The 27,317-nt window shown below is 49.0% G+C and overlaps 1 protein-coding gene and 1 long non-coding RNA gene across 3 annotated transcripts in view; one reads left to right on the top strand and one right to left on the bottom strand.

Annotated features, from left to right (window-relative positions):
• The window catches only part of PRKAG3 (protein kinase AMP-activated non-catalytic subunit gamma 3), a 389,089-nt gene that overhangs the window by 192,322 nt on the left and 169,450 nt on the right, over positions 1-27,317 (top strand). For both annotated transcript variants that reach the window (XM_085650087.1, XM_085650086.1), the window contains exons 6-7: positions 25,103-25,148; positions 25,236-25,342. In XM_085650087.1, coding sequence (XP_085506213.1) covers positions 25,103-25,148; positions 25,236-25,342 — 153 coding nt within the window. The remainder of the gene's footprint in view (positions 1-25,102; positions 25,149-25,235; positions 25,343-27,317) is intronic.
• Positions 16,380-27,317, bottom strand: part of LOC146859397 (uncharacterized) — a 237,005-nt gene continuing 226,067 nt past the window's right edge. Inside the window, exon 3 of the long non-coding RNA XR_014980103.1 lies at positions 16,380-18,163. This is a non-coding gene — a long non-coding RNA (uncharacterized LOC146859397). The remainder of the gene's footprint in view (positions 18,164-27,317) is intronic.

Genomic DNA, 27,317 nt, shown 5'->3' with positions numbered 1-27,317 from the left:
CGAAAACTTGGATGCGGGATACACGATGTGGCACACAGGCCACAAATCGCTGGCACACATTGTAGACATAAGCAGCAACTGAATAGTATGAGAAAGCCAATACCTAGGAAGGATAGGATCCTCCATCCCCAGGCTGACAACACGCTCCAGAACCAACCGGACCAAGTCCAGGTGCCTGGACTCTGGTGTATCTGGCTTATAATCTTATGAAGGCGAGTTATGGCTTTATATACTGACGGTGAATTTTCTGGTATGAAAACACAGCAACTTGATCCGATGACCCTACAAGCTCCGCCCCTATCGGCCAGGATGACGTCAAGGACAAGACGATTTTGAAGCACAACAATCCGCATAGCAGACTGCTCTTCTGTTAAATTGCCTAAGGCGGAAGTAGTCTCGTTCGCTACTGCTTCAAGGGTTCTAGTTAATCTACGTATCAGCTTACTATTAGTGACTGTACCTATATAGGGAAAGAAACCTTTATTGAAATCTGTGTATTGCTCCCATGCCGTTTCAGTGTAATCGACAATTGGGAGATCTCTCTGCTGTCTATTGTGTACTAAATGGGTATTTCTGTGATAATCAGGAGGGGCTAGGAAAACAGGTGGCAGAAGGAATGCTATGTAACAGGTACCATCCCAATCTAGAGGTAGACGTATATATGCGGTCTGTCCACATATGAAGTAGGAATGACGGGAAGCTCTAAATGTAGACTTGCCTTGATCACTGAATTTTATTACAGTGGTGCATTTACTATGGCCCATGTGTATGGAACCATTCTTTCTTACACATAATTCCCCTTTAACTGGGAATACTGACATAGCGGGCAAGATTGGTGTAGCTTCAGATTCAACATTCAGGATCATGAGGTTAAGTGTAAAATTACCCAATCCATATACTTCATTTTCTAGATCAGTTCCTGTTCTTTTGGGAAGTCCCTCCTTGTTAGGGTAGCAGACTTTAAGCAAAACTAGGTTCAGGTTTCCCCATACCCATTTGTCTTGATAAACTACTGAATTTGAATCTAGGGAATTAATTAAACTAAACCATGCTCCACAGGAGCCATTGTGTGTGAACGGATATGGAAAGAGGGGCAAAACTCCCTTATAGTTCTGATAGGGAGGGAGTCGGCCACATATCCAACAATTTGTAGCATTGCTGGTCTGATGGGAATGATGTAACATACTAATGAATGTGTTGTTGCGCAGCGCAAATCTATAGGACAACTCATGCGGAGGTAATTCGCTAAAAGAATGTTCAGCAGTAACATTGTAAGCACGTTTAGAAATAGGGTAATAGATATGAAGCAGTACACTAGTTATGATGATCAGAAAACTTAGAAAAAACAAAATTAATAATGTTACTGTGCAATGACTACGAAGTGATTTACAATACGCATGCTTTTTAAGCTGCATCTGTTGATTTCTTTCTCTACTCCGGTCTAGAGGATACATGTCAGAGACAAATTCAACCGATTCACCTTGGAGAGGACTTAAACAATCAAATTGTCTGACTTGCTAGACCTTAATTTCAGTTTATAAAGTTCAGTTTTTGTCTGTTCAACCAAGGGGAGCTTTGAGTCTGTCAGTGAGGGAATGCAGGGCTGAGTGTTCACACTGGACGGTAGTCCATAAAATTTCTTGATATGACTCGAGTGCAACCACCCTTTACGTCCCTCGATCTTCACGGCTGTCCTTGTTGTTAGTAGAACGAGTTTAGGCGATTACCACCTAGGCTCCAGTTGGGTCTTCCGGTCGAAATTCCGTACCAGAACCAGGTCACCTGGAACCACGTCATGGGGCTTCACCTCAGTGTTATCGGGAAAAGCTGCGGCTACCTGTGAACGACAAGATTGTAGTGCAGACATCAAGGAAGCCAGGTAATCTGTCAGCATATTACAGTCAACATCAGTGATTTTGCGAGGTATAGGCGTCCCCCACATATTTGGTGGTCTACCGAAGATCACCTCGTACGGGGATAGCCCTGTTCGAGAATGTGCTACCATTCTCATGTAAAAGAGCGCAACTGGTAAGGCTACTATCCAATCGACACCTTTTTCTCTACATATTTTGGACAATCTAATTTTCAGGGTTTGATTATGGCGTTCCACGAGACCTGCTGCCTCGGGATGTCGGACACAGTGGAATTTCCATTGGTAACCTAACAAAAGTGAGACGTGTTTCATCAGTTCGGATGAGAACGGCTGGCCGTTATCTGAGTAGACAACACGTGGCAAACCATATCGTGGGAAGAATTCTCGAACTAACTGTTTGGCAGTAGTCGGGGCAGTGTAATCTGAAACCGGGTAGGCTTCTGTCCAACGGGAAAGAGCACAGACAACTACGAGAACATATTTGAATCCTCGACATCGTTCCATCTGGATATAATCCATCTGGAGGACTTCAAAAGCATGATCGGGAGGTTGAAATCCACCCTGCTCTACGGGGATGCTTTTACCTGGATTAAACTGACAACATATCATACAGGTACGTACTTTCTGTTTGGCTGCTGCTCGCAAGTGTTTGTTGAACCAAATGTGTTGAATACTGTCTAGCATAGCTTTTTCTCCTAGGTGCGCTGGACTATGTATTGTGTTAATGATGACTTGAACCATGGAGTCAGGAAGAAACCATATAGATTTTTCCTTCGTCATCCATCCTTGATCCGTTTGGATCCCTCCTAATTCAGTCCATTTCTTTATTTCTTCTGGTGTAGCATGTGTCTGTATGTCAATTACATCAAGGGCGGGATCCTTAACTGTCATGCAATGTGTTGGTGTCGGAACTATTGTCTTTGTCGCGTCAGTTGTATGAGTCTGGTTCTGAGCAGTCTGTTTAGCTGTTCTGTCAGCTAGGTCATTACCCTGAGAAATGATATCAGTAACTTTTGTATGGGCTTTGCATTTCATAATCGATATTGCAGTAGGTAGATGAATCGCGTCTAATAGGGCTTGAATGAGGGGTCCGTGTTGGATGTGGGCACCGTGAGAAGTTAAATAACCTCTCTCTCGCCACAGTACGCCGAAGTCATGGACGACTCCGAATGCATAACGTGAATCTGTGTATATGTTGACTTTCTTATCTTTGGCTTGAGTACAGGCTTGTGTCAGAGCGATGAGCTCTGCTGCTTGAGCTGACAAAGTGTTAATACAATTTGTTTCAATGACTTCAGTGTCTGTTGTGACTGCGTAAGCGGCCACTAACTCTCCCGTACTTGTTCTCATACATGAACCATCTACATACAATGTCAGGTCTGGATCTGGTAAAGGGATGTCTGTCAAATCTTGTCTGGGTTTCGTCGTGATAGTAATGACTTCAACACAATCATGTGCCAATGGATCTGTTCCGCCTACTGGTAACAGTGTGGCAGGATTTAACGTATTACAACGTCTGATTTCTATGTGTGGCTGAAACAATGTCAATTCGTAACCGGTGAGTCTCGCTATAGTCAAGTGTTGTGTTTGTGTGCGGTTCAAGAGAACCTCTACTGCGTGTGGTACTTGTACTGTCAATTGATGTCCTAACACTATGGCATCGCTTTGTCTGATTGCTAAAGCTGTTGCTGCCACTGATTTCAGGCACGCAGGAAGAGCCTGAGCTACTGGATCTAATGTACTAGAGAAATAAGCACATGGTTTGTGTGATCCTGCTTGTTCCTGAGTGAGTACTGACAAGGCAGTACCTTCGCGTTCTGTAACAAAGAGTGTAAACTGTTTACTGTAACATGGTGTTGCTAAAACAGGTGCTTGGCATAAAGCTTTCTTTAAGCTTTCAAAGGCATGTGTATGTTCTTGAGTCCAAGGGAGGACAGTCGATGTGGCTGCCTCCTGGGTTGTCAACTGGATGAGTGGTTTTGCTAGAAATGCATATTGAGGGATCCACTGCCTACAGTATGAAGTGAGACCTATAAAAGCCCGCACCTCCTTTTGTGTCTTGGGTGGTGGCATGTTAGCGATTAACTGGATGCGATCAGGTGTAAGCTGTCTTCCCTCCTTGGACAGCGAGTGCCCAAGGTAAACAACTCGCTGGACACAGAATTGCAGCTTAGAAGGGGACACCTTGTGCCCCTTGTCGGCCAGAAATTTTAAAACCGTCAGTGACGCTGTTTCACATTCAGGTTCGCTTCGGGCGGTGATCAGCAGATCATCGACATATTGAAGCAAGGCAGTGTTAACTGGCATGTGGATACTGTCAAGTTCTCGTTTCAGTGCTTGGCTATAGATGCTGGGGCTTTCTGTAAATCCTTGAGGTGCGCGTGTGAATTTAAAACTTCGTCCATTTAAACTGAATCCGAACAGATATTGACTTTCCGGATCTATTGGGACGCTAAAGAAAGCATTCTTGAGATCAATTACAGTGAAGAACGTTGCTTCTGAGTCAATAGCTGTTAGTAATGAAGAGATATCTGGGACCACAGGGTATTGTGGTACAATACATTTATTTAATTCGCGCAGATCAATAACTAATCGATATACTGGTGGTGCTTTTGGATCCGTTCTTTTAAGAATCGGAATTATCGGGGAATTGCATACATTGGAGTCGGTTTCGACAACCACTCCTTGTGCAATGAGCTCGTCAATGATTTGCAGCAAAGCCACAACAGCATCTGGTGGTAACTTATATTGTCGCATTCGTGGTAGTACTACTCCTGTTTTTAGTGTGACACGATATGGTGTAATGTTCATACAACCAACATCAGTTGGGCCTTGTGCCCATAAATGTGTAGGTAAATTCTGCAGCCGGTGATCCATGTCTCTGGACACGTAGTGACCTTTGAAGTCACGTAAAAATAGTCGTACTCCTTCCGGAGAACAACATATTATAGCTCCTAGAGCTTTCAATGTTTTTATACCTAACAAGTTTTCTGGACATGATTTAGTAAGCAATAAATCTGTAGTACGTGTCAATGGACCAACCGTAAGTGGAAGAGGTTGCGTTACTTCATTAATTATAGGTTTTCCTGAGAATCCAAGGGAAATATTCTGCGAGCCTGAGAGGGGTGCCCCTGGAACTTCACTGCGTCGTATAGTTGTTCTGCTTGCCCCTGTATCAAGTAAAAACTTTCTGTCTTCCCCTAATAGTTCACTATGTACATAAGGTCCCTCTTGATCTACAGGAACCTCAATAAGGGGTAAGCCAACTTCCCTCTCTAGGCTATTTCATGTGTATCGCTGATAATCGGGATAATCTGCTTGTGCATACTGATACATCTGTTGCGTTGTTGCTTGTGTGGCAGCAATAGGCTGCCCTTGTGGTGGTGCTACGGTCTGTTGTGGAGCTGCCTGTTGCGGAGCTAGTTGTTGCGGAGCTGACCTAGGTTGTGCATGCTGGGGGATTTGTTGTTGATTCTGATCCTGTCTAGGTGGACGTGGTCTTTCCTGAGTTCTACCTGTAGCAATATTATGTTTCAAGACTGGACAATCGTGTATATAATGACCTTGTTGTTTACAATAGTTGCATGTCCCTTTCACCGGACTTGTGGCATCACCCTTCTTATGACCATCAGCTGGAACTGACTGGGCAACAAGCATTTTCATCTTTGTATCTTTCATACGTCTTTGTTCATGTTCTTGTTCTTCTCTAATTCTATTGTGGTGATATTGTAACATCTGTAACATCTGTGACGGTGTGTTACCTTGCCAGGTACTCTCAAATTTCAATACTCTATTCTTAACTTGCGGCAGGGAATTTTCAACTAATTTTGTCACAAAGAGATGTGGATATGACTCGCTACTTGCTTTTATGCCACTATTTATACCAAAACATTTTTCAAATCGGGAATAGAAATCACTAGTGTCTTCATCTTGCTTTTGTTTACAGGCTGAGATTGCACCCCAGTCTTCCTTTTTCGTAGTTAATAAACGTGGCAGTACCTGCACTAGTAATCCTGGTAGTGCTGTAGTCTTTTCCCCAAGCCCTGATCCTGCAGCTCGGGCCTTTTCTTCGTTTTCTAATGCTGTCCAATCTATCTTTTGGTCTCCCACTTCCCATTCCTTTTCTTTCAGCTTCTCGTAAACACCGGCAGGCATTAACACTTTCAGTATTTTCATAATGTCGGGGTAGGTATACTCTCCCATGAGTAACATGTCTTTTATCTCACGGTGGAAACCTGCTGGATCCTTGTCATGGCTGGGTACTACTTTCTTCATTTCTAATAATTCAATTTTAGTTATAGGCGTGTACACAAACACGCGTGTAAAGTTATTACCTTCACCTCTGATTGGGTGTACTTCGCGTAACGGATTCAGTCTATCTATGTGATACATTTTTCTTCCCATAATGGGAACTGGAACGTGTTCTGGGCACACGAAAGCTATATACTGGTTTCGAAATTCTAGAATTTCTTTAATCAAATCAGTACCTGACCCTCTCCATTTATTCGTGAGTAATTCGGTCAATATGTCAGGTAAGGGTCCAGGATCGGAGTGTTGGCTTTTATATAATATAAGGAGGTGTTGAATCATGTATATACTAGCTAAACGCTGTTCGTCTGGGGCAAGATTCAGAAACGTGTGTGCTAGTGCATCATCACTGTATTTGCTGGGACTGTCAGCCCATTGTACTGCTGACCTGGCTAATTCTTGTTCGTCCATGGAATCGAGCATATGGTACCCCCTTCGATCTCGGAGTAATTTATCAGCGGCTTGGAATAGGTGTTCAGGGGATCTTGTATTTAACATAGGGGTTTGGAAATGTCTGTTACATTCTGGATTTATCGGACGTATCGGATCATTAAAGCCTCTAGCATTATTATGGGGTCTTCCTCTACCTACGTAAGCTATCGTTTCCAATTGTTCTGATTCTTGCTCCTCCTCTTCCTCTGATTCAATTCTGTCTGCTTCTCGTCTTTCTTTATGTATTCGTTCTACTTCCTTGCGGATCTTTCGATACATGGCGATTATACACGCCTGTTTATCATGTTTCTCGTCTGATATGTTCTGACCCCATTTGGCAAGTTTTTTGTATGGTATCATGATCTGCCCCAGGCCTGTCTTGGTTCCTAATCACGCAATTTATGAAAAAACGCAGTAGTTGTCTTTGTACATCCACTTTCTGGTATTCCATAGCTTCGTTAATACTCTCTGGACCTCGCCCTGTTTGGACAAAATGATATATATTGTCTAGGTGTTCAACCATTCCTGGTATCGTCATTAAATACAATGTAGCTCGTCGTATACGTAGTGATGATATTAGCAATCTGTCCTGTTTACCTGGCACTGGATCGTATCTACAATCCACAAGATGTTCTTTAAACATGTCGGATGTCGCTAGTTGGGGTGTACGTTGGAGTGCTAAATCTCTAAGGGTCTGTTTATTTCGCGGCGGTGTGGCAAACATGTCTGTCGTACCTCCTGTAGCACCATCTGAGGTGCTGGGCAAGAAAGGATTCGTTGGACGTAAGATAGAAATTGTAGATGCGGGAAAAACAGTAGAAACGGACGGACCTGTTGGAACTTGTGTAGGAGTTTGTGGTTGCGGGGATACAGACGGATGCTCTTGATGTTGAACACCATCGGCAAGCGGTGTGTGTGGTATGGTATTAGCATACTCGGGAGCTACGTCATCTAAATAGGAGGAAAGGAAAACGTCTTTTGCTGTTTTAGGATGTGTTTTGGGATGTGCTTTTATCGGGAGCAATGGAGGAGTCAAGTCTTTTGGTATTTCCGGGATAGCCTTAGGTAACCCTTCGGCCAGAAGAGGATACATACCATTCATAAGAGTGTTTCTTTGTCTATCTACTTGTTCTGATTTTACTCGGGTACCTTCCTCAATTAATAGATTTTCTCGGGCTTTATTTGAATTCTCCCTACCTTTCTCTTCCTGTCTGAGCGCTTTTTCCGTACGTCTATATGATTCTTTACGCCATAATTCAATGGCATCTTTCTGTGACTGTCTGGCTTTCTTTTTCCATAATTCTTCTTCTACTCTCATGATGCAATCTGCATCCCAGGTCCCCGCTGCGGGCCATCTCTGACTTTCTGGCAAATCCTTGGTGTAGTCCACCCATAAATCAAGAAATAATACGGCATCTAGGCCATGCTTATGATACATAAAGTATCCTGGAGTGTCCCTAGGTGGAATGGGAACAGCTTCTTCGAGTACCCCTTTTCTAGTTTTGATCTGTCTTAATTTCGAAAAGAGCGGCATTTTTTTTTTTAGATCTGGTTACTTAATCTTGAACACACTTAATACAATAAACACAATAATGAACAGTCATTCACACCACAATGTATAGAACGTATTAAAACATTTAACACTTAATAGTTTAACGAACAATGATAACTAATAGAAAACTAGTTACTGACATAATACTGACACTAGATAATACTTATTTATATGCAAGACATACTAGATATACTGCTAAACAGTACAGATACACTGCTGAAACAGTGCAGACCGGATTTGTGTACCCAAACCCGTCTTGACCGGCACAGACTATGTGCACGTTAAATGCCTCCCCGGCAATGGTACTCACCGGGTAGCTCGGAACGGAAGGCCTCGGAACTGAACTGAAACTGGACCGGACTGGACTCGACTCGACTGGACTCGGAACTTCGGAACCTGGTGGGCCTCTGTATACCTCGGATCTTGCTCTCTCAGCTAGGCTCTGGTCGGGATACTTCGCACTTCTCACCGCCTCGTCTGGGTGTTGATTGCAGCCTCAGTCGCCCCCGCTTGGCCGGAGGGAGATACAGGAAATCCTGCAGGTACGCGTTTTTGTCCGTTCAGCTGTGGCAGGAGACCGGGCCTGCAACGCACCTCCGGCGCGTGAGATGAGAAAGTGTCCCTGTTCGGGCGCCAATTTATGTGGTAAATATTTCATTACCGGTACTATTTTTTATGCGGTAAAGTCTAGTAAGAATAACTCAGTAAATATAAGAGGCAGAATCCGTGGTATTAGAGGTTCTAAAAGGCTTTATTCCTCTACAAAGGAAATACAGTTCGAACTGCAGGCTTCACATTCTATCACCATGAGGGTTCAGGAAGGAAGGCAATACATTATTGACAGGTAATCATTTTTATAAGAAATGCATTACAGTGAAACAGATGCAGGAGGCGTAACAGTTGATAAGATAGATAAAATATGCATACGTAACTAAAAAAGGCGGACATATAGGCGTAACTTAGAAAACGTCATTATACATGATGTCACAAGTGGGTGGATCCATAAGAGAATCCTGCAATGTCAGCAGAAATACTTGGCAGAGATGCGCGCGCAGCCGCATGACGTGTGATTGACGTGCAACTAGAGGGCGAAGGGGACTTGACATTTAGCTCTACATGTGGAGACAGAAGTCTGGGGGGTCATGTCAACCTAATCCCAAATCATATCTAATATCCTATGTTTAAAGAACTGTGTTATCCAAAAGGAAAGGTCTCTAGGATAGAATCTATTCTATACTGACTGTTAGTGCCTGTACAAGCGTCTAAGTGTCTACATGAGATGCGAGGGGGCAGAAATCTTCCATGGTAACAGGGGCTATGAATTACTTGCATGAAGACAGTGAGGCCTGGCCCTTAGCACGGTAGCTGGAAGAATGTTTACCTAAACTACTAGACAGGAATGCATCGGATGAGGAGCGGAGCAGATAATCTTGAAGGTGAAATACAGTTTTTGGCAGGCAACAGGCTGGATCAGGCACCGTTAGCCGCGCAGGGAGTAGGACAAAGTTCATGGATACAGATGCGGGCTCAGACTGGAGCTCTCGGAGGCAGAAGGCAGGAAAAGGCTTGATGGCAGAATTCAGGGCCTACTCGCCTGAATCTGTAAAATGTGGAAAGTGAACCACATAAAGTCGGTGGCCTTTCATACTTAGGAATGGAATATCTGACCCATTCATGGCGGGTCTGAAAGAGGACATGTTGACGGTGGACGCACATGTATTTGCGTCTTCAAAACTGGAACTGGAGGGAACATACATGTACTTATAGCATGCACATGGAGCCGTTGGGGTCTACGATAGGGGACATAACTGATCACAAAATTCATATTTCCTCAATTCAACATGCAATATATGGTATTAATTGAATAATGCCAACCAATTTGATTGTTGTCTAAATGGATATATTATCGTTTTCACTTCTTCCCTGAAAGTCCACACCCAATCACTAACCTCACCAAATCTCTTCCCTCCCTCCCTCTTCTCCCCGCTTCGGGGCACATTCAGTAATCTTTGTTAATAATTGTATCTAAAGATTGGAATTGGCTACATGCCTATGCTTGTTCAGTGTGATTAAAATACCACTAGAACTTTCTTTAGTGTCTGTCTAAATGTTTATCAATGTTATTTGTACATTCTGTTATGTACTGGGACCAGTTTTTCTTATACTGTTCTATACCCAGGTCCCAGTGATTTTGGGTTGACCCTTTTTGTAACCCCATTTATCTTGGAGGGCGCAGGGTTTCACCGGGGCCATGACCCAGACTTGTTGGCCAGGCTGAAACTCGACCAGCGTAGCATTCTGGTCATACCAGCGCTTCATCTCTTCCTGGCTAGCCTCGAGGTTCGCCTCTGCGAGTTCTCGGAATTTCCGGGTCTGGTTGCAGAGCGCCAAGATGTATCGGAACACATCCGGAGGGGTCCCACCGGAAAGTCGTTTCCCAACCCTCCTTGACCAGGCTCAGGGGTCCCCGGATGGGGTGTCCGTATAGCAGTTCGAATGGGCTGAACCCCAGGGATTTTTGTGGGACCTCTCGGTAGGCGAACAGGAGGCATGGGAGGAGGACGTCTCATCTCCGGCGTAGAGGTTCTTCGAGGCCCATGATCATTCCTTTCAGTGTCCTGTTAAATCGCTCGACTAGGCCATTCCCTTGGGGGTGGTATGGGGTGGTGAACTTGTACGATACTCCGCACTGCTGCCATAGGGACCTCATGTATTTGGAGATAAAGTTCGTGCCCCGATCACTCACGACTTCGCGGGGGAACCCCACGCGGGAGAAGATCCCCATCAAGGCCCGGCCTACCACGGGGGCCGTCACGGTGCGGAGGGGGATGGCTTCGGGGTAGCGGGTGGCATGGTCCACCAGGACGAGGATGAACCGGTGGCCCTAGGCGGTCTTGGGGTCCAGCGGTCCCACGATGTCGATTCCTACCCGCTCAAAAGGGGTACTGACGACTGGGAAGGGTTGTAGCGGAGCCTTGCGCTTCCCCCCACTCTTTCCGCTGGCCTGGCACGTGAGGCAGAACTTGCAGTGGGCCTCCACATTTGCTCGCATCTTGGGCCAATAGAAGTGGGTGACAAGTCGCTGGTAGGTCTTATCTTGGCCTAAGTGTCCGGCCAGGGGTACATCATGGGCTAGGCCCAGGAGGAGACTTCGGAAGCGCAGGGGTACCACCAGTACTCGGGCCGAGCCCAACTCGGCCGACTTCTGTTCGCTGTACAGGAGGCCGTTTTCCCAGTATACCCAGTGGGTGCCGGTCCGGTCGCCTGCTGCTTGGGTCTCGGCCTGCTGTCGGGCTCAAATGAGAGAAGGGCAGGTGGATTGTTCTTGGCAGAATTCTTCTCGGGAGGGGCCTCCCTCGCAGTGCCACTGGGCCATTTCTGGCAGGTCCCCGAGCTCGGTCAGGGGTTCGGGGTCTGGAGGCACGGACCCCTCGTCGGGAACGGTCGCTTCATCCGGAAGGGGGTCGTCGGGCTCGGGTGGTGCATCCCGGACCTCGGGGATGGTGGCGGTGTTCAGCGGCATGGCCTCCCCTCCCTCGGAGGAAGGCAATCTGAGAGTCATCGAGCGCGTGGTGGCGCATACCCATTCGGGTAGGCCCATCATCTCGAGATGGGCTCTTCGTTCCACTTGTCCCCACGGGGAATTCTCAAGGTCGTTGCCCAGGAGGCAGTCTACGGGCTGGGAGGTTCGGACTGCCACCTTCAACTTGCCGGTGACTCCCCCCCATTCGAAGGGAACTAGGGCCATCCGGCAGAGGCTCTCGGAATTGTCTGACGATATGACTGGACAAAAGGCGTGGGCAGGATCTGATCTTCGGAGACCAGGTGACAGTGAACCGCCGTGACACTCGCCCCCGTGTCCCGGAGGCCCTCGACGCGGTGACCGTTGACCGTCAACTGCTGTTGGTACTTCTTCATGTTGGCGGGCAGGGACGTTCCGGGGACCATCTCTCAGTCCCCTAGGGAGACCAAGGCCATGGCGGCTGGTTCCCATTCTTCGGAGTCTTCCATCTCTTCCCCCAGGGCTACGGAGGCCATTTGTCGAGCCGGCGGGGTTGTCGTGGCGGGTCGTTTGTACATGGGACATTGAGGGTCGCTGGCATAGTGTCCGGTCTGTTGGCAGCGAAAACAGGTGATCCTCACTCGGGGCCCCGACCTCCCCGGTGGCCCGGTGCTGGCCGGAGGTGGAGCTGGAAAGGGCGGAGGTTGTCCTCTGGGGGGACTGAGCTGGGATCTCCCCGGGAGTTCTCTTGGCCGGCCTTGATTCCCTCCGCCCCTCTGGCGGGGGGGTCCCTGACTGTGGTGACCGTAGTCTCCCACGGGACCCCGGGAGGCCCGGGTGTTTACCCATCGGTCAGCCTCGACGGCCAGTTTTCGAGGGTCCGTGAGTTTGCTGTCCAGGAGGTGCTGGCGCAACTCCACAAAGCAATTGGCGGACAAGTGTTCCCATGCGATTAGGTCGAACAGCTCCTCAAAGGTGGAGACCTTGCTGCCCTTGATCCACCCGTCCAAGGCCCGGCTGTAAAAGTTCACGTACTCCACCCAGGTGGTACCGGGTATCTTCTTGCAGTCTCTAAACCGTTGCCGGTACATTTCAGGGGTGAGCTCATATCTGGCTACTAGGGCCTCTTTCATGTGACTGTAGGAGTTCAGCACCGTGGAGGGCAGGTCCAGCAGGGTATCTCTCCCCTCGCTCAGGAACCGGCCCCACAGCCCAGCCCCCCAGTCTTTCTGCGGGACTCGGTGGGAGGTCATGGCGACTTCGTAGGCCTTGAACCATTGCTGGATGTCGTCGTTCTTATAGTATTCCTTCACCACATCCTTGGGGATGTGGACCTTTGGTTCCACGGCAGAGGAGAGGGGTTGGGTTTCCGAGGGTCTGGCCTCTGCATTCTTAGCCTTGAGCTCGATCTCTTTCAGGCTACGTTCGTGCTCTAGTTGGAGTTTTCTTTCTTCGTGTTCTCTCTGTCGTTTCTTTTCCTCGAGTTCTCCTTGTAGGCGTAACTGTTCTACCGCCAGCTTCTTTTCGGCCAGTTTTAGCTCTCCCTCGATTTTTAATTTTGCTAGTTCTAGTTCGTGGTTGCGACCTCTTTCTCGGTCCGCTAGCTCCTCTGGGGATAGGCCCCCCTCGGGGGCGCCGTTCCTCCCCGGGGTGCTTCGTGGTTCGTTTGGCGGCTCTCCTTCTGTTTGTGTCCGGGGAGCTCCTGCCCCGACCCAGGTTTTTAATGCTCCTGGAAGTCCTCTTTCGTGCTTAGTCCGGTGGTAGCGATTCCAAGGTCTTTGCAAAATTGTTTCAGTTCTCGGTGCGTATAAGATTCCAACTGGTCCTCTCGGAATGTCGTGCTCGTGTTGGTACCTGCGGCACCTAGGGAGGTTTCTCCTTCCATATCTTCTTGGTAGTGCGTCAGCCGTTTACTGCACGATCTCTAGGTGTTGGCTCGGATCCCGTCGCCTGCCACCAAATGTTGGAAGGCGTTCACTGGGGAGGCTGCGGAATGCGTTCCTGACCACCCAGAGACCCACCTTTCCCAGAGTTAGGCCGAGCAAGAGTGGGGAGGCCCTTCCTGGAAGGGTCTCGTACCTAGGATCGCACACGCTGCGCTTACTCTCTTCTGATAGAGGGACACCACACAGTAGTTCTTCGTAAGACAATATACTTTATCGTTAGTTGTAAGGGATCTTTATGATCCGGAAGGCAGGTACAGAATTAGTGCCACAAGCGGCGGCAATCTCGTGATGGGGGGTATGGGGGTAGCGGGACAGTCTTTGAGTCATTGTCTCTGCGGAGTATCCGGCGCACAGCTCTCAATCCTCGAGCTGAGGGGATGTTGCTTCTCTCGGCAATCTCTGCCGATTCTCTTGGAGGAGGGGGCCGCGAGTCACTCAGCAGGCACAGGAGGTTTGTAGTTCGGGGAGCCGCGACGGCGTCAGCAGGGCTCAGATGGTTCAGAGTTCGGGGAGCCGCGACAGCTTCAGCAGGGCTCAGGTGGTTCAGAGTTCGGGGAGCCGCAACAGCGTCAGCAGGGCTCAGATGCTTCAGAGTTCGGGGAGCCGCGACAGCGTCAGCAGGGCTCAGATGGTTCAGAGTTCGGGGAGCCGCGTCAGCAGGGCTCAGGTGGTTCAGAGTTCGGGGAGCCGCGACAGCGTCAGCAGGGCTCAGATGGTTCAGAGTTTGGGGAGCCGCGACAGCGTCAGCAGGGCTCAGATGGTTCAGAGTTCGGGGAGCCGCGACAGCGTCAGCAGGGCTCAGATGGTTCAGAGTTCGGGGAGCCGCGACCGCGTCAGCAGGCTCTCGTCAGTCCAGGTCTTCTCTGCCTCCCGTCCCTTCCGCACCCCTTGTTATACTTCCCCTCCTCTTTGAAGTCCGGGGTCCTCCCCGAGAGGGGTCTTGGTGCCTGGGGGGCGGTGTGTCGGGGCTTCCTGTCGCTCGGCCCTTTGATCTGTTCAGGTGGGTCCGGGAGGGACTCCAGACACCCAGCAGGCGAGGCGGCCGCTCACCGGGGGCCTGGTGGTCGATCGAAACCTCCCTTGGGGAAGAGACCAGAGGTGTGACAGGGTCGGCGCCTCTCGGTCTGGCTTGGGGGGTTTCCCTCTGCCTCGGCCGGGCATGCGTGTTGGGGGTCTGGCCGGCCATCGGGATGTTGGGCCATGGTGGCCGGAAGTCTGTCACATGGAGGATCGGTGCGGTTGCAAGGTGGCTTGCTGGTCGGGAGGGCCCACGCCACGAGGCCGGTCTCACATGAGACTGGTGATGTTCTGGCGCCGCCATACATCTGCAGTGAGCCGGGTCCAGCTGTGCTTCCTGTACTCCTAAGATGATGAAGATGCAGCTTCAGATGGATTGCTTAAGGTCATGGGAGTGCAGTTGCACTGAATGTACACATCTGAGTAGGGACCAGCCAGCTGCAATATTGGTGATCATTCCTGGAAAGGTGAAGTGTAGCAGGACAACCAGACTTATGCAGAAAACCTTGAATGACTTACTCAACCCAGCCAATGGGGAACTGAACCCCAGCTGTGCGGGCTCAATACTGGATTGTTCGGAGAAGCGCAAATGAGTGATGTTTAAAGCAAAGCACAAGGGCAGCTCCCATGTGAACCTTTACATACATGAGGGAGCTCAAACTTGAGCCTTCGAACTCTGTGAATATCACCACAACACTCCCCAAGCAGATGTCCTGGGTTTTAAGCTTTTGTCCTTGGTAACATTTGGCAAGGTTCAGTCTGCGCCATCTTCTAAATGCACTGTCTGTTGAAGGCATGCTGCATGTCACAGAGGTCATGGCGATCTGGAGAGCACACAGCGCCTCTGGATAGTCCAAGAAATGGTAGGGATTTACAGATAGGATATAGACAAGGACAGGAGGAGAAAGGAAAAAGAGATGGGGCCATAACCAGGCAAGGAGGCGAAAGATAGAAACACAGAGAAGAATATGAAGAGATGGAAAGAGAATGGACATAGAGGAAGGGATAAGCAATGGAAAGACCAGAAGAGAGAATGAGCAGAGGGAGGGGAATGAGAAAAATGAACGTGAGAAAAGAGAAGTAAAAGATTACCAGTCGCAGGAAAGGGTGAGTCTGAAAAGGATGACCGAGGTTAGAGATGACCACGGCTCAACCACCAGGAATGGAAAATGCCAGGCGCAGGGCACATTATCTTTCATTGCTTGTTCTATGCTCAGAAGAGCCCGTCTCTACCTTTGCATTTCAGATAAGTTTGGCTCTAGGATTGCCGTCTTTATCTGTTCCTCTCACTTCCCTGTCTCTGCAGAACCACAGACACGAGTTCACCTGCGCTCACTCCTTTCCTTGCACTATAACCTGCACCTGGCTGTCCAGAACCTTGTCAAATACTCTTTGTGTTGAGACTTACCTCTTGTAGCTGCCCGTTTCATGCATTCATCATCCTTCCCTCTGTTCGCCTAGTACTGGTCCGGTTCTGAGTCTCATGCCATGACTCCTCCACCTCCTAAAATAAAACATGACTGTCAGACATTTGTTGGTACCCTCTCACTGCTATTCATTTTACTGACCCCAGTAGAATGAAAGGCTGGTCGGCCCTGTTGGAATCCTATCTTTTTACCAAAGGGGCAACACAGATCCCTGCAGGGAATGCCTGCGCCCCCCTAGCTTCGCACAAGAGTCGCACTGAAGTCCTCTTCTTATGCCGCTTGTAAAATTACCACTTACATAAATTGAAGTACAAGCAATTTTGCCAGATAGTTTTTATAAAGTGTATCACTGTTCAATAATGTACAGGCCCCAAGCCCTTTGGGTATGTTACATGTTTGACATGGACTCTGTGTTGTGGGGGCACCTTGGATAATCGCACTCCACGCTCAGTTTCTGTGCGTCCTGAGTGCCTGTGCAGTCAACATCTTCCCAGATGTGGCTCCATTTCAGGCCTTGAAGTGCCTAAGCAGGCCAGAAAAAGAATATTTGGTGGCCGCTGAAAGTCAGGGATGCTGTTTAGAATGATGGAAGCTCCACGTTCTGTGAGCTACAAACCCAACAAGAGGCGCCCCTCCCCATGACATAAGGAAGTGGATTCATGTGCCAAGGGCTACAGGGTAGTCTGCCGCAAACATGCCGGAGCACCCTTACCACCAAACCTATGACCTGGCCGCCTTATACAGAGACGGATGGACAGACTTCAGGTATCCTGTCGGCTCCGTGGACGGATACTTCCTACGATGGCTCTGTGGAGTAGGGCCCCAAACTCCACAACCTACCAGCAGTGGTGGCTGAATGTGCCGCGTAACAATATGAATCCTGCTGGAATTCCTTGAGGGAGACCCCTAAACCCACTGTAAATATGATGACGTCTTCTCATGCTGAAACCTTTGAAACTCGTCAGTAAACTTAAAAATACATTTCTGAATGTACATCATTGAGATGAATAATGACGCCACACATCATGGGATTGTGCCAGCAGAGTGCAGAGACCCCCACAAGTCATTTGAATGCACCTCCGAAGTGAGCTCCCCCACCGCCCCCACTTTTCTAAGTGTAGCCCCCTAAGTTTGGGTCCAGTTGCTCCCCTGGATGGGGCAGGCCACCCTCACGCCTCCACGGTATGGATCCCTGGCTTCCGTCGGTGAGGCAGTGTTGATGGCTTCATGTTAAGAGTCTGCTGAGGGCCGCCCTGCAGGGCCGCATATGGCCGCATCCTTGCATGTCCTCTCGGCTGTCGCTGTTAGGGGTCTTTTAACTCATTACAACTGGAGGCCGCTTCCCTTATGCTCATCAGAGCGAATTACTTCTCCGACATTACCCCACGTTGTCATTGGTGGCTACCAATGCTTGTCCAAAAATAGTGTTTGCTTTGTACCGATGGAACTTTCATTCAGGCATTTCTTGCGATAGCTCAGTGTGTGGTGGCCAGGCCCGGACTGGCCGTAGCGGGCACCGGGCAATCCCCCGCTGCGCTGCACAGGTGGTGGTGGCGAGTCATATGTTGTCAAAGCAGAACTCTTGTTACCGAGACTGGTTAACTGGAAGCCACTGGGGACGTCAGATACACCTGGGGCCACCCGAGCGCGCCAAAGACGTTTGAGGTGGTGTCCAGGGCAAAGCTGCTTGAATACCGTGAGAGGAAGAAGGAATCGGAACTTAAGATGCAAAGGACTTGTATGTTTAGAGCCGGAAACAGATGGAACGTTTACTACATTTGTGAATGTCAAGATGCATTTAATTTCAAATCAGAAATATGAAATCAAGTACATTCGGCGAGCTTCCTCCAGGAATCAGGGCCGCTTGTTATTCAGCGGTGGGCCCCAGCAGCTGCAGTGTACCTTCTGTCATTGAACCAACACATTTAGTAACGATTTGTGAAGGGTAAGTCCAGGAACGGGCGCACAGGGCCCAAAAGACAAAGGCATGTGTGTGGGCAACAAGAACTGGTACCCACTGCTGCTAGCCACCAAAGAACTCCCGGCCGCTGTGTGTGGCCCTTTAAGATCCCGTCAGAGCAGCGCTGGAGACAGGGACCACAGCTTCTGGAGGGGAGAGAAGGAAAGGCACAGCGTGAGGGGCAGGATGCCAGGTACATATAGATATTATTTACATTTTGGACGTGGAAGAGAGGCTGCGTTATGTATGACTGCCCCGGTACCCTCTGCCCCTGCGTAGTATTTCAGAGCCAGGGCCGATGCTTTGGTGGCCATACATAACTTGACATTGAAGATGGATGCAAAGCGAACGATGGGGAGGGTTTCCCCTCCGGGTTCTGTTACCCATCTATCATTTCATATCCCTCCCTCAGAGGCAGGGCTGCGCCTCCATTTGAGCGGAGGAGCATCGCCCCGCCTGCTGTGAGCACAGCAGGCACACAAGAATAAGTAAGACGGCATGTCAACTGCATTTTACTTACATGTCGCGGTGCAAGGGCAGGAGGCGGGGCTGAATCCTGCAATTGCAGTGCGCATGTCGGGTTGGCCAGCTCTATTGCTACAGCCAGCTCGACATGTGCATTGTAAGCCCAGCATTCCACTGGCTGGGTTAGCTGGCACAGGCCACCAGCCGCAGAATGAGCGCTGAGTTAGCCTGCTGCCACCAATCCTGGAGCTGCTCTCATGGTGAGAGCAAATCTCATGGTGAGAGCAGCTCCAGGATTAGTTGTTGGCATTCCACTGGCTGGGATAGCTGGCACAGGCCACCAGCCTCAGAATGAGCGCTGAGTTAGCCTGCTGCCACCAATCCTGGAGCTGCTCTCATGGTGAGAGCAGCTCCAGGATTAGTTGTTGGCATTCCACTGGCTGGGATAGCTGGCACAGGCCACCAGCCTCAGAATGAGCGCTGAGTTAGCCTGCTGCCACCAATCCTGGAGCTGCTCTCATGGTGAGAGCAGCTCCAGGATTAGTTGTTGGCATTCCACTGGCTGGGATAACTGGCACAGGCCACCAGCCTCAGAATGAGCGCTGAGTTAGCCTGCTGCCACCAATCCTAGAGCTGCTCTCATGGTGAGAGCAGCTCCAGGATTAGTTGTTGGCATTCCACTGGCTGGGATAGCTGGCACAGGCCACCAGCCTCAGAATGAGCGCTGAGTTAGCCTGCTGCCACCAATCCTGGAGCTGCTCTCATGGTGAGAGCAGCTCCAGGATTAGTTGTTGACATTCCACTGAGTAGGAAGGAAGTCCTGTTACATTCCCATGTAGCAAAGCAGCTTATTTCTTGCATTGTCCTATTTTTTCAGCAGTAACGTTTGCCACATATTTGCGTGTGCAACAATGTTGGATTCGTTTCCCTGAAACTAAACTTGTTTATAGATCCAGCTCTGCACAACATTATCACAATGCCCTGAACATCATGTGCACGGTCTCTTTTCGCACTATGTACAAATGTCATCTCTATCTTCATCCACGGAACGACAGGGCTATCTACATATCCAACGCATTCCTAATCTATACACACATCGCAAGGCTGCTTTCTATTATAAAACATGAGCATCCCGATTGTATGAGGCTGGCTTAGTGAATGGTGATCACTTATGTAAGTGGGCATCCTGCACCAATCCCGACAACCCTTATAGTGAGTTTAGTGGGCTTAGACAACCTAAGAAAGCTCTTTCAGTGGTAGCTGTTGAGAGCACCCTTCAGACTTAGTCCAGAAGGAGTGTAAAGCAGCTTGTTTTACCAGTACTTAATCTTATGGTATAGGTCAAGTGAAAAAGAACCACACAGTGTAGTTATAAAAAAGATGTATTTATTACTAACGCTCACTAACACATTGCAATATCTCCTACCCTGAGATATAAACACAATACACACAATAATTTGTCAATAGAATACGTAAGTAGCACAAATACAAAGGGGCCACCAAACCATATTCTAAAATAGTGGAATGCGAACCACAACTTAAGTCAATAATGGGCCCAGAAGACGTAGAAGAGTTGGGGATCCAAGGATCCAACCAAGGTGAGTATCTAGGAACCCAACGGAGGCCGTGTGCAGTGTGCAAACACGACCGCATACTCGATGCAAATCAATGGGTAAGTCGCGGTTGCAGTTTTAAAGTAGAAAGACGCTTCCCTGCGGACCCTGAAGAAACGCCATGATAAGATGGAAGGTTGGAGAGTCACCACACCTGTGGATACCACAGGAAAGAGGATACCTACACCAGGGAAGCCGGGTGCATAGGTGCGAAGTGACGTCAGAAACTGCCGGAGACTACAATGGAGGACTTTAGAAAAGATGCAGCTGGCGAAAAGGTGAAAGAGTCTGGTGGAACCCAGAGGTGGATTCAAGATGAGAGGTACCTGCAAGCAGAGGGGACAGAGTGTATGCCACTCAGGACAACCAGGAGGCACGGAAGACGAAAGCCCACCGATGTTGGGGATGCAGGAGAGTTGACGGTGCCCTTGAAGTTGCAGCTGTGTAGACCAGGCGACGCTGTAGAAGACCAGGATCCATTCACGAGCTGTCCCACGTCGGATGGGGTCAGTGTCCAGCAGGGGCACCAACAAGCCTTGGCAATAGCAACCAACGTAGTCATCGAAAAAGATGCAGTGTTAGGACCAGCAGGGTCCAAGTGACTCACCACGAGCAGGTAAGTCAGAGCAGACACCGAGCAAGCAGAGGAGCTCACTGGAGCCAAAGAAGACCCTCAACAGGACCCATGGGCTGAAGGCACAGGAGTCGCAAGAGGACCTCGAGCAGCTCACCAAAGGATGAAGGCCCACGGTGCAAAGGATGCGGTGCAGGTGAAGATCTTGGCTGCAGGAGATGCTTGAGGCTGGAGCTTCTTGGAGCCCGAAGATCTCTGGAGGAGGGAGTCAACAAGCCTTGACACCGGCAAGTTGGCACGGTGCACAGGGATACTGCTACAGTGGTTTTGATGAGGGATACTGGCTTCAAACTTATGGTGAAGGCAGTGCAGGCCTCAGGGAAGCTGCAGAACCACCACCTGTGTTGCTAAACCTTTCGGAGTCCGTGGGAGCCAAGGAGCAGCAGACCCGCCAGCTTCATTGAGGTGCCTGCAGATGCAGGTGAGTGACCCCTTCACTCCAAGGGAGATTCCTTTGGATGTCTTGGATATCCACAGGCCTTGTGAAGAACCTGTATGGAGCAGAGGCGTTACAGAAGACCGGCAGGACAACGAGACTAGGAGCAGCAGGACTCTTTCCAGTTGCATTCTTGGTTCTCAAAGTAAAGTCCAGCGAAGTCCAAAGTTCCCCGACGGTTGAAGTTGAAGTGGTTTCGGATCTGAATCATGTCCCACAATGAATCTAGGGACTGACCCACGGGTAAACCCTTAAGTACACTAAGGAAAGGGTTGGGACGATTCAGGATCCCTCCCACTGCAGGGGCTGGACAGTGGGAAGGATACCCCCATGTCCTTTATCCAGTTTCGCGTCAGAGCGGGAGCCAACGGCTCCCTGAGCTGGTTTGAGCTGGAGTATGCAAGGAGAGCACCAAATGTGCCCTTCAAGCAGTCGCAGTGGTGCTGGCAAGCACCCCTACCCTGTCCCAATACAGTAAGTTCTGTCTGGGAAGTGGTCACACCTCCCTGTGACAGGAAACCTATTCTCCACCCTACCCCTGTTCAAGCTTGGCTCAGCAGCAGGAGGGAGGAATTGTGTCTCTGGTCAGCAGCAGCCATAGTTTGCTGTCCGGGTCTAGAAGACTGGTACCGGGAGCACTGAGGGCCTCCCGGAGGAGCTTTACAGTGCATGGAATCATACCTCAGCACCTTTTATGGTATTGGGGTATGATTCCAACATGTTTAATACCAAACACAACAAGGTTCGTTACAGCCAGTTTAGAGATGGTCATCGCGTAATGACGCATGGCCACTCTATGTATCGTAATGGCTGATGCATTTATAACCCGGGAGAATGGATTCCAAAGGCTGTAGGGGTGTCCTGCTCATGCAGGAGCACCCTCACACTTGGAACCAAGCAACATGCCTTGAGGATTGAAAGGCCTGCTAGAGGGGTGACTCACAGGTTTTAAGTGCAGTGACCTCAGATATGAGGAAACCTATATCTGTTGTACGTGGTGCTAGCACCAGCTTACACCGGCCGCAATGGCAGGCCTGTAGCCACAATCTGAGTGGGCTCTCATGGGTAGCATACTACATGCTTCAGCTCATGGGAGACCCCTGGTGTACCAATGCCCTGGGTGCCTTAGTACCATGTACTGGGCACTTGCAAGGGTACACCAGTATCCAATGTGGAGTGTACCTAAGTACTCACCATGTCCAATTTAGGGAAGAAGTATAGAGACTGGGGTCCTGATTAGCAGGATCCCAGTCAGACTAGTCAGTAAAACATAATGACACCAGCAAAAAGTGAGGGTGACTATGAAAGCAGATCCTATTTTCCTACACCAATAGATTAGCAGGGGAGGCTCTTCCGCTGACACCGAGGGTCCTTGCATGCTGATAAATCCCCATGCAGCGGTCTGACATCTCATGAGGGGTGTGCAGTTCGTCACCAAGACGGGGTCCTTCATTCTCTCCCACCAGGTAATGAGGTTGGATCGTCCCTTGGGGGGGATTCTTGGCTCTACACCTACAAACACTCTAGGTACACGGAGAGTAGGGTTCGCAGAGTAGGAGTGCTTTTGATTACTGCCTTGTTGTATATGCCTGCATATATACATTGTTTTAGCACCATGGTAGAACTTTCTCTACCATTCACACTTTTAGTGCTTGTAATCACTTTTATTTGCTTCTGTCTTTAATTATTGCAGCACATGCACTCTATACAAGAATAACGCGGGTTCAATAAATATGTTGAAAACGTCCCGCTCTGTATGCTCTGTATACATTTCTGTGAATAAGTTAGCCTGAGTGACTGAGCAAAAGGTTCTGCACTGTTTCCACGATTCCTGAGGGGTCAGGGTTGTCATGTTCACTGGTTGACAAAAGCCATTTGATCCCTGGTAGGTTAGGGGGGCTTACGGTGGCACTGTGAGCTAGCTGGTCTCTAGGCCAACATATCCTGTGGGGTTGTCCAGAATCAGTCTTGACACAATGCCGCTAGTCTATGTTGTCCAAATAATGTGCAGATCCTACGGATTAGTAGGAATGACACAACAGTCCTTCCCTTTCTTGCTCGTGGACACTGATCGGGGAGAGAGATGTGCACCCAGCGGAGCAGTATAGGGTGAGTTGGTGCCGTAGCACTATCATATTTTTGGTAGTTGTAGATGCCACTGCTCAGAGGTTTCCTAGTCAGTACATCACCTCTTTGTTCCAGGGGAGTGGGGATTACAGGATGGAAATACCCTGGAGGTTTGTGCACAGCCACCTTTTTAGTGATTTGTGGGTGTTCACAAACACACATGTGACCTTTACCCAGTGTAGAAAAGGATGGAAATTTACACCTCTGGCGGGCTATATTAAATCCCTCTCCGTGGTGGGAGTTGAAAGAGAAGACCCACAAAACGTTGTGGTGCTGTAAGGGAAGGGATCGCCCCACAGGAAGAAATGTTTCTCCTTGGAGTAAAATAACTACAAAGGTATTGGTGCAGCAGATCTTATTTTGTCAAAATATGGAGATGTATATCACTGCAAAATGTGTATATTTTCACATGGCAGAATGGATTTCATAAGTATTTTCCGGGAGTATTTTAGGAAGCTTGCGACTTCGGGAGGTTTGCTAGTATTCTGTTAATTCCCAAAAGTTGCATCTCTGCACCCATGTTAGTGTTACGACTGAACCTCAAAATCTAGTCCAAAAGGTGCCTGCTGTGAATGGAAAAATCTTGTAAACATATCTGTGCAATATGTCAGTATTAAAGAAATGTAGTAGTAGCTGGTGTCTTGATAAAGTGTCGAGTGGTGGGGGGAGGGCTTATGGCGAGACAAAGAAAAAAAACCTTACGTGCGGCATTGCGCGCCTTTTCACTGCAGGCACAGGTTCCCAGACTCCACTGCGGTCAATCGTGATGCTGCTTTCATAGTGCCTCTATAGGGAGCACTCCCCACCCAATGGCAAATATCATGCCCGATGGAATAAATAAATACCCAACACAATTCGTTGTTGGGAAAATATTGCTGCAGGTTTATTCCATACAAAAGTATGCAGCATGGTGGGTTATCTTACGGGCGATCCAAGGGCAGGCAGCGGTGCCTAACCTATGCTGCCATGCCCGCCTGATGAACCAAACTGCACTGTGGCCAACCCAATCAGTGCTACCAATTATGGTGTGATCCCCCTCACTACGATCAAATGGACCACCCTTTTACTCATGCCCCTTTCAGGGTGGAGCGTAGCAAGGCAAGCCCCCGGTTGTTCAGGCTTACAACCGCTCTAAGGACTAGCGGGCGGCGACGATTTTCTTCCAGGGACCTGCAATGAGGACTTCTGGGATTTGGCACTGGCACCCCTATTGTGCTCCTGAAGAAGTACCCTTCTGTACCCTTCCGCCTACGGATCGCCCTGTAACTCCGCCTGCAACACAAAGAAAAAAACATTACAAGGTCCTACATAATCATGCTCCCCAGTCACACGCCGGGTAAGCGGTAGGGCCGGAGACGGCGTGTCCGGCAGCAAAGAGGGCACCAGAAAGGCAGGGAGAGGTATAAGTACCTTCCCCCAACCCTCTGTATGCCGGAAAGGACGCAGCCCGCGCACTGTACTGAGGGACTCCTCCCCTGGTCCCAAGACTAGAGGGGTGATGGTGTGCCTAAGTGACACTAAGGGGGCCGCCCTTTTCAGGTGGCCCATTGCGTGAACCGTGGGCAGCCACATTTTATTCAGTGCGATCGAGTTACGTCTCCAGCATCACAGACTGTAAACAACAAAGGATTCCTGAGTTTAGAACCGAGGTGCCCTGGCCCCACTACAGACGGTGCAACTATAGAGTGCCTCTTTCTACAGTATATTGCATACAACACATAACTTTACTCTTTCTACAGTATATTCAATACTTACACATAACTTTACTTCCACTATTTGAAATTGATACCAACTATGTTTTCTTCCCCAGGACTTGCCTGTAGACGGGATCTCAATGCCCAGGATCACACGATCAGGTGAGTGGTCTCTGACGTGGCCTCGCATCTTCCTGGCAAGCTCCGTCCTCAGCAGTCACTTGACTCTTCTCTTGTTCTTCTTGGCAGATCCTCAGCGGGAGGCCGAGGTCTACATGGAGTTCATGGCGAAGCACAGCTGCTATGATGCCACCCCTACCAGCTGCAAACTTGTGGTGTTTGATACCACCCTGCAGGTGAGTACTCGGAGGGTGCCAGGGCTGGGGGTGAGAGAACGAGAAGTAGAGCTGACTGGGTCCCCAACACAGCGCTGACAATTACACCAACCACGTATTTCACCCGGTTGTGTGCTGTACCACGTTTCACCCATTTGTGTTCTCCACCAAGACAGCGCTGACATTTACACCAACCACATATTTCACCTGGTTGTGTGCTCCACAGAAGACAGCGCTGACAAGCACACCAACCACGTATTCCTCCCGGTTATGTGCTAGACCAAGACAGCAATGACAAAAACACCAACCACATACTTCACCAGGTTGTGTGCTCCACCAAGACAGCTCTGACAAATACACCAACCACATATTTCACCCGGTTGTGTGCTCCACCAAGACAACACTGACAAATACGCCAACCACATATTCTTCCTGGTTGTGTGCTAGACAAAGACAGCGCTGATAAACACACCAACCACGTATTTCACACGCTTGTTTGCTAGACCAAGACAGCACTGACAAACACACCAACCACATATTTCACTTGGTTGTGTGCTCCACCAAAGATAGCGCTCACAAACACACCAACCACGTATTTCACACAGTTGTGTGCTCCACCGAGACGGCTCTGACAAATAGCCCAACCACGTATTTCACCTGGTTGTGTGCTCTACCAAGATAGCGGTGACAAGCACACCAACCACGTATTTCACACGGTTGTGTGCTCCACCAAGCCAGCTCTGATAAATACATCAACCACGTATTTCACCTGGTTGTGTGCTCCACCAAGACAGCTCTGACAAATACACCAACCACATATTTCACTGGGTTGTGTGCTCCACCAAGATAGCACTGACAAATACATCAACCACGTATTTCTCCCGGTTGTGTTCTTGACCAAGATAGTTCTGACAAATGAACCAACCACGTATTTCACCCGGTTGTGTTCTCCACCGAAGACAGTGATGACAAATACCCCCACCACATATTTCACCCGGTTGTGTGCTCCACCAAAGACAGTGCTGACAAGTACACCAACCACATATTCCTCCCGGTTGTGTGCTAGACGAAGACAGCACTGACAAATACACCAACCACGTATTTCGCCTGGGTGTGTTCTCCACCGAACACAGTGATGAGAAATACACCCACCACATATTTCACCTGGTTATGTGCTCCACCGAAGACAGTGCTGACAAATACACCCACCACATATTTAACCCGGTTTTGTGCTCCAATAAGACAGTGATAACAAACACACACATAACATATTTCACCCTGTTGTGTGCTCCACCAAGACACTGATGACAAATACACTAACCACTCACCAACCAAGTATTTCATCCGATTGTGTTCTCCACCAAGACAGCACTGGCAAATACACCAACCACTCACCTACCACATATTTCACCCGGTTGTATGCTCCAACAAGACAGCGCTGACAAATACACCAACCACTTGTTTCACCTTGTTGAGTGCTCCCACAAGACAGCGCTGATAAATACACTAACCACTCACCAACCACGTATTTCACCCAGTTGTGTGCCCTACCAAGACAGCACTGACAAGTACACCAACCATTTATTTCGCCCGGTTGTGTGCTCCACCAAGACAGTGCTGACAAACACACTAACTATGTATTTCACCAGGTTGTGTGCCCCACCAAGACAGCACTGACAAACACATCAACCACGTATTTCACCTGAGGTGTGCTCTACCAATACAGCACTGAGAAATACACCAACCACGTGTTTCACCCAGTTGTGTGCTCCACCAAGACAGCTCTGACAAATACACCAACCACATATTTCACCCAGTTGTGTGCTCCAGCAAGACAGCACTGACAAATACACCAACCACGTATTTCACCCAGTTGTGTGCTATAGCAAGACAGCACTGACAACTACATCGGCCACTCACCAACCACGTATTTCACCCGGTTGTGTGTTCTACTATGACAGTGCGGACAAACACACCAACCTTGTATTTCACCCGG

Source organism: Triturus cristatus, chromosome 3_2 (genome assembly GCF_964204655.1).
Source record: "Triturus cristatus chromosome 3_2, aTriCri1.1, whole genome shotgun sequence".
Taxonomy (NCBI): Eukaryota; Metazoa; Chordata; class Amphibia; order Caudata; family Salamandridae; genus Triturus; species Triturus cristatus.
Note: the sequence above shows the minus strand (reverse complement) of the source record. Positions and strands in the feature narration are given on the sequence as shown.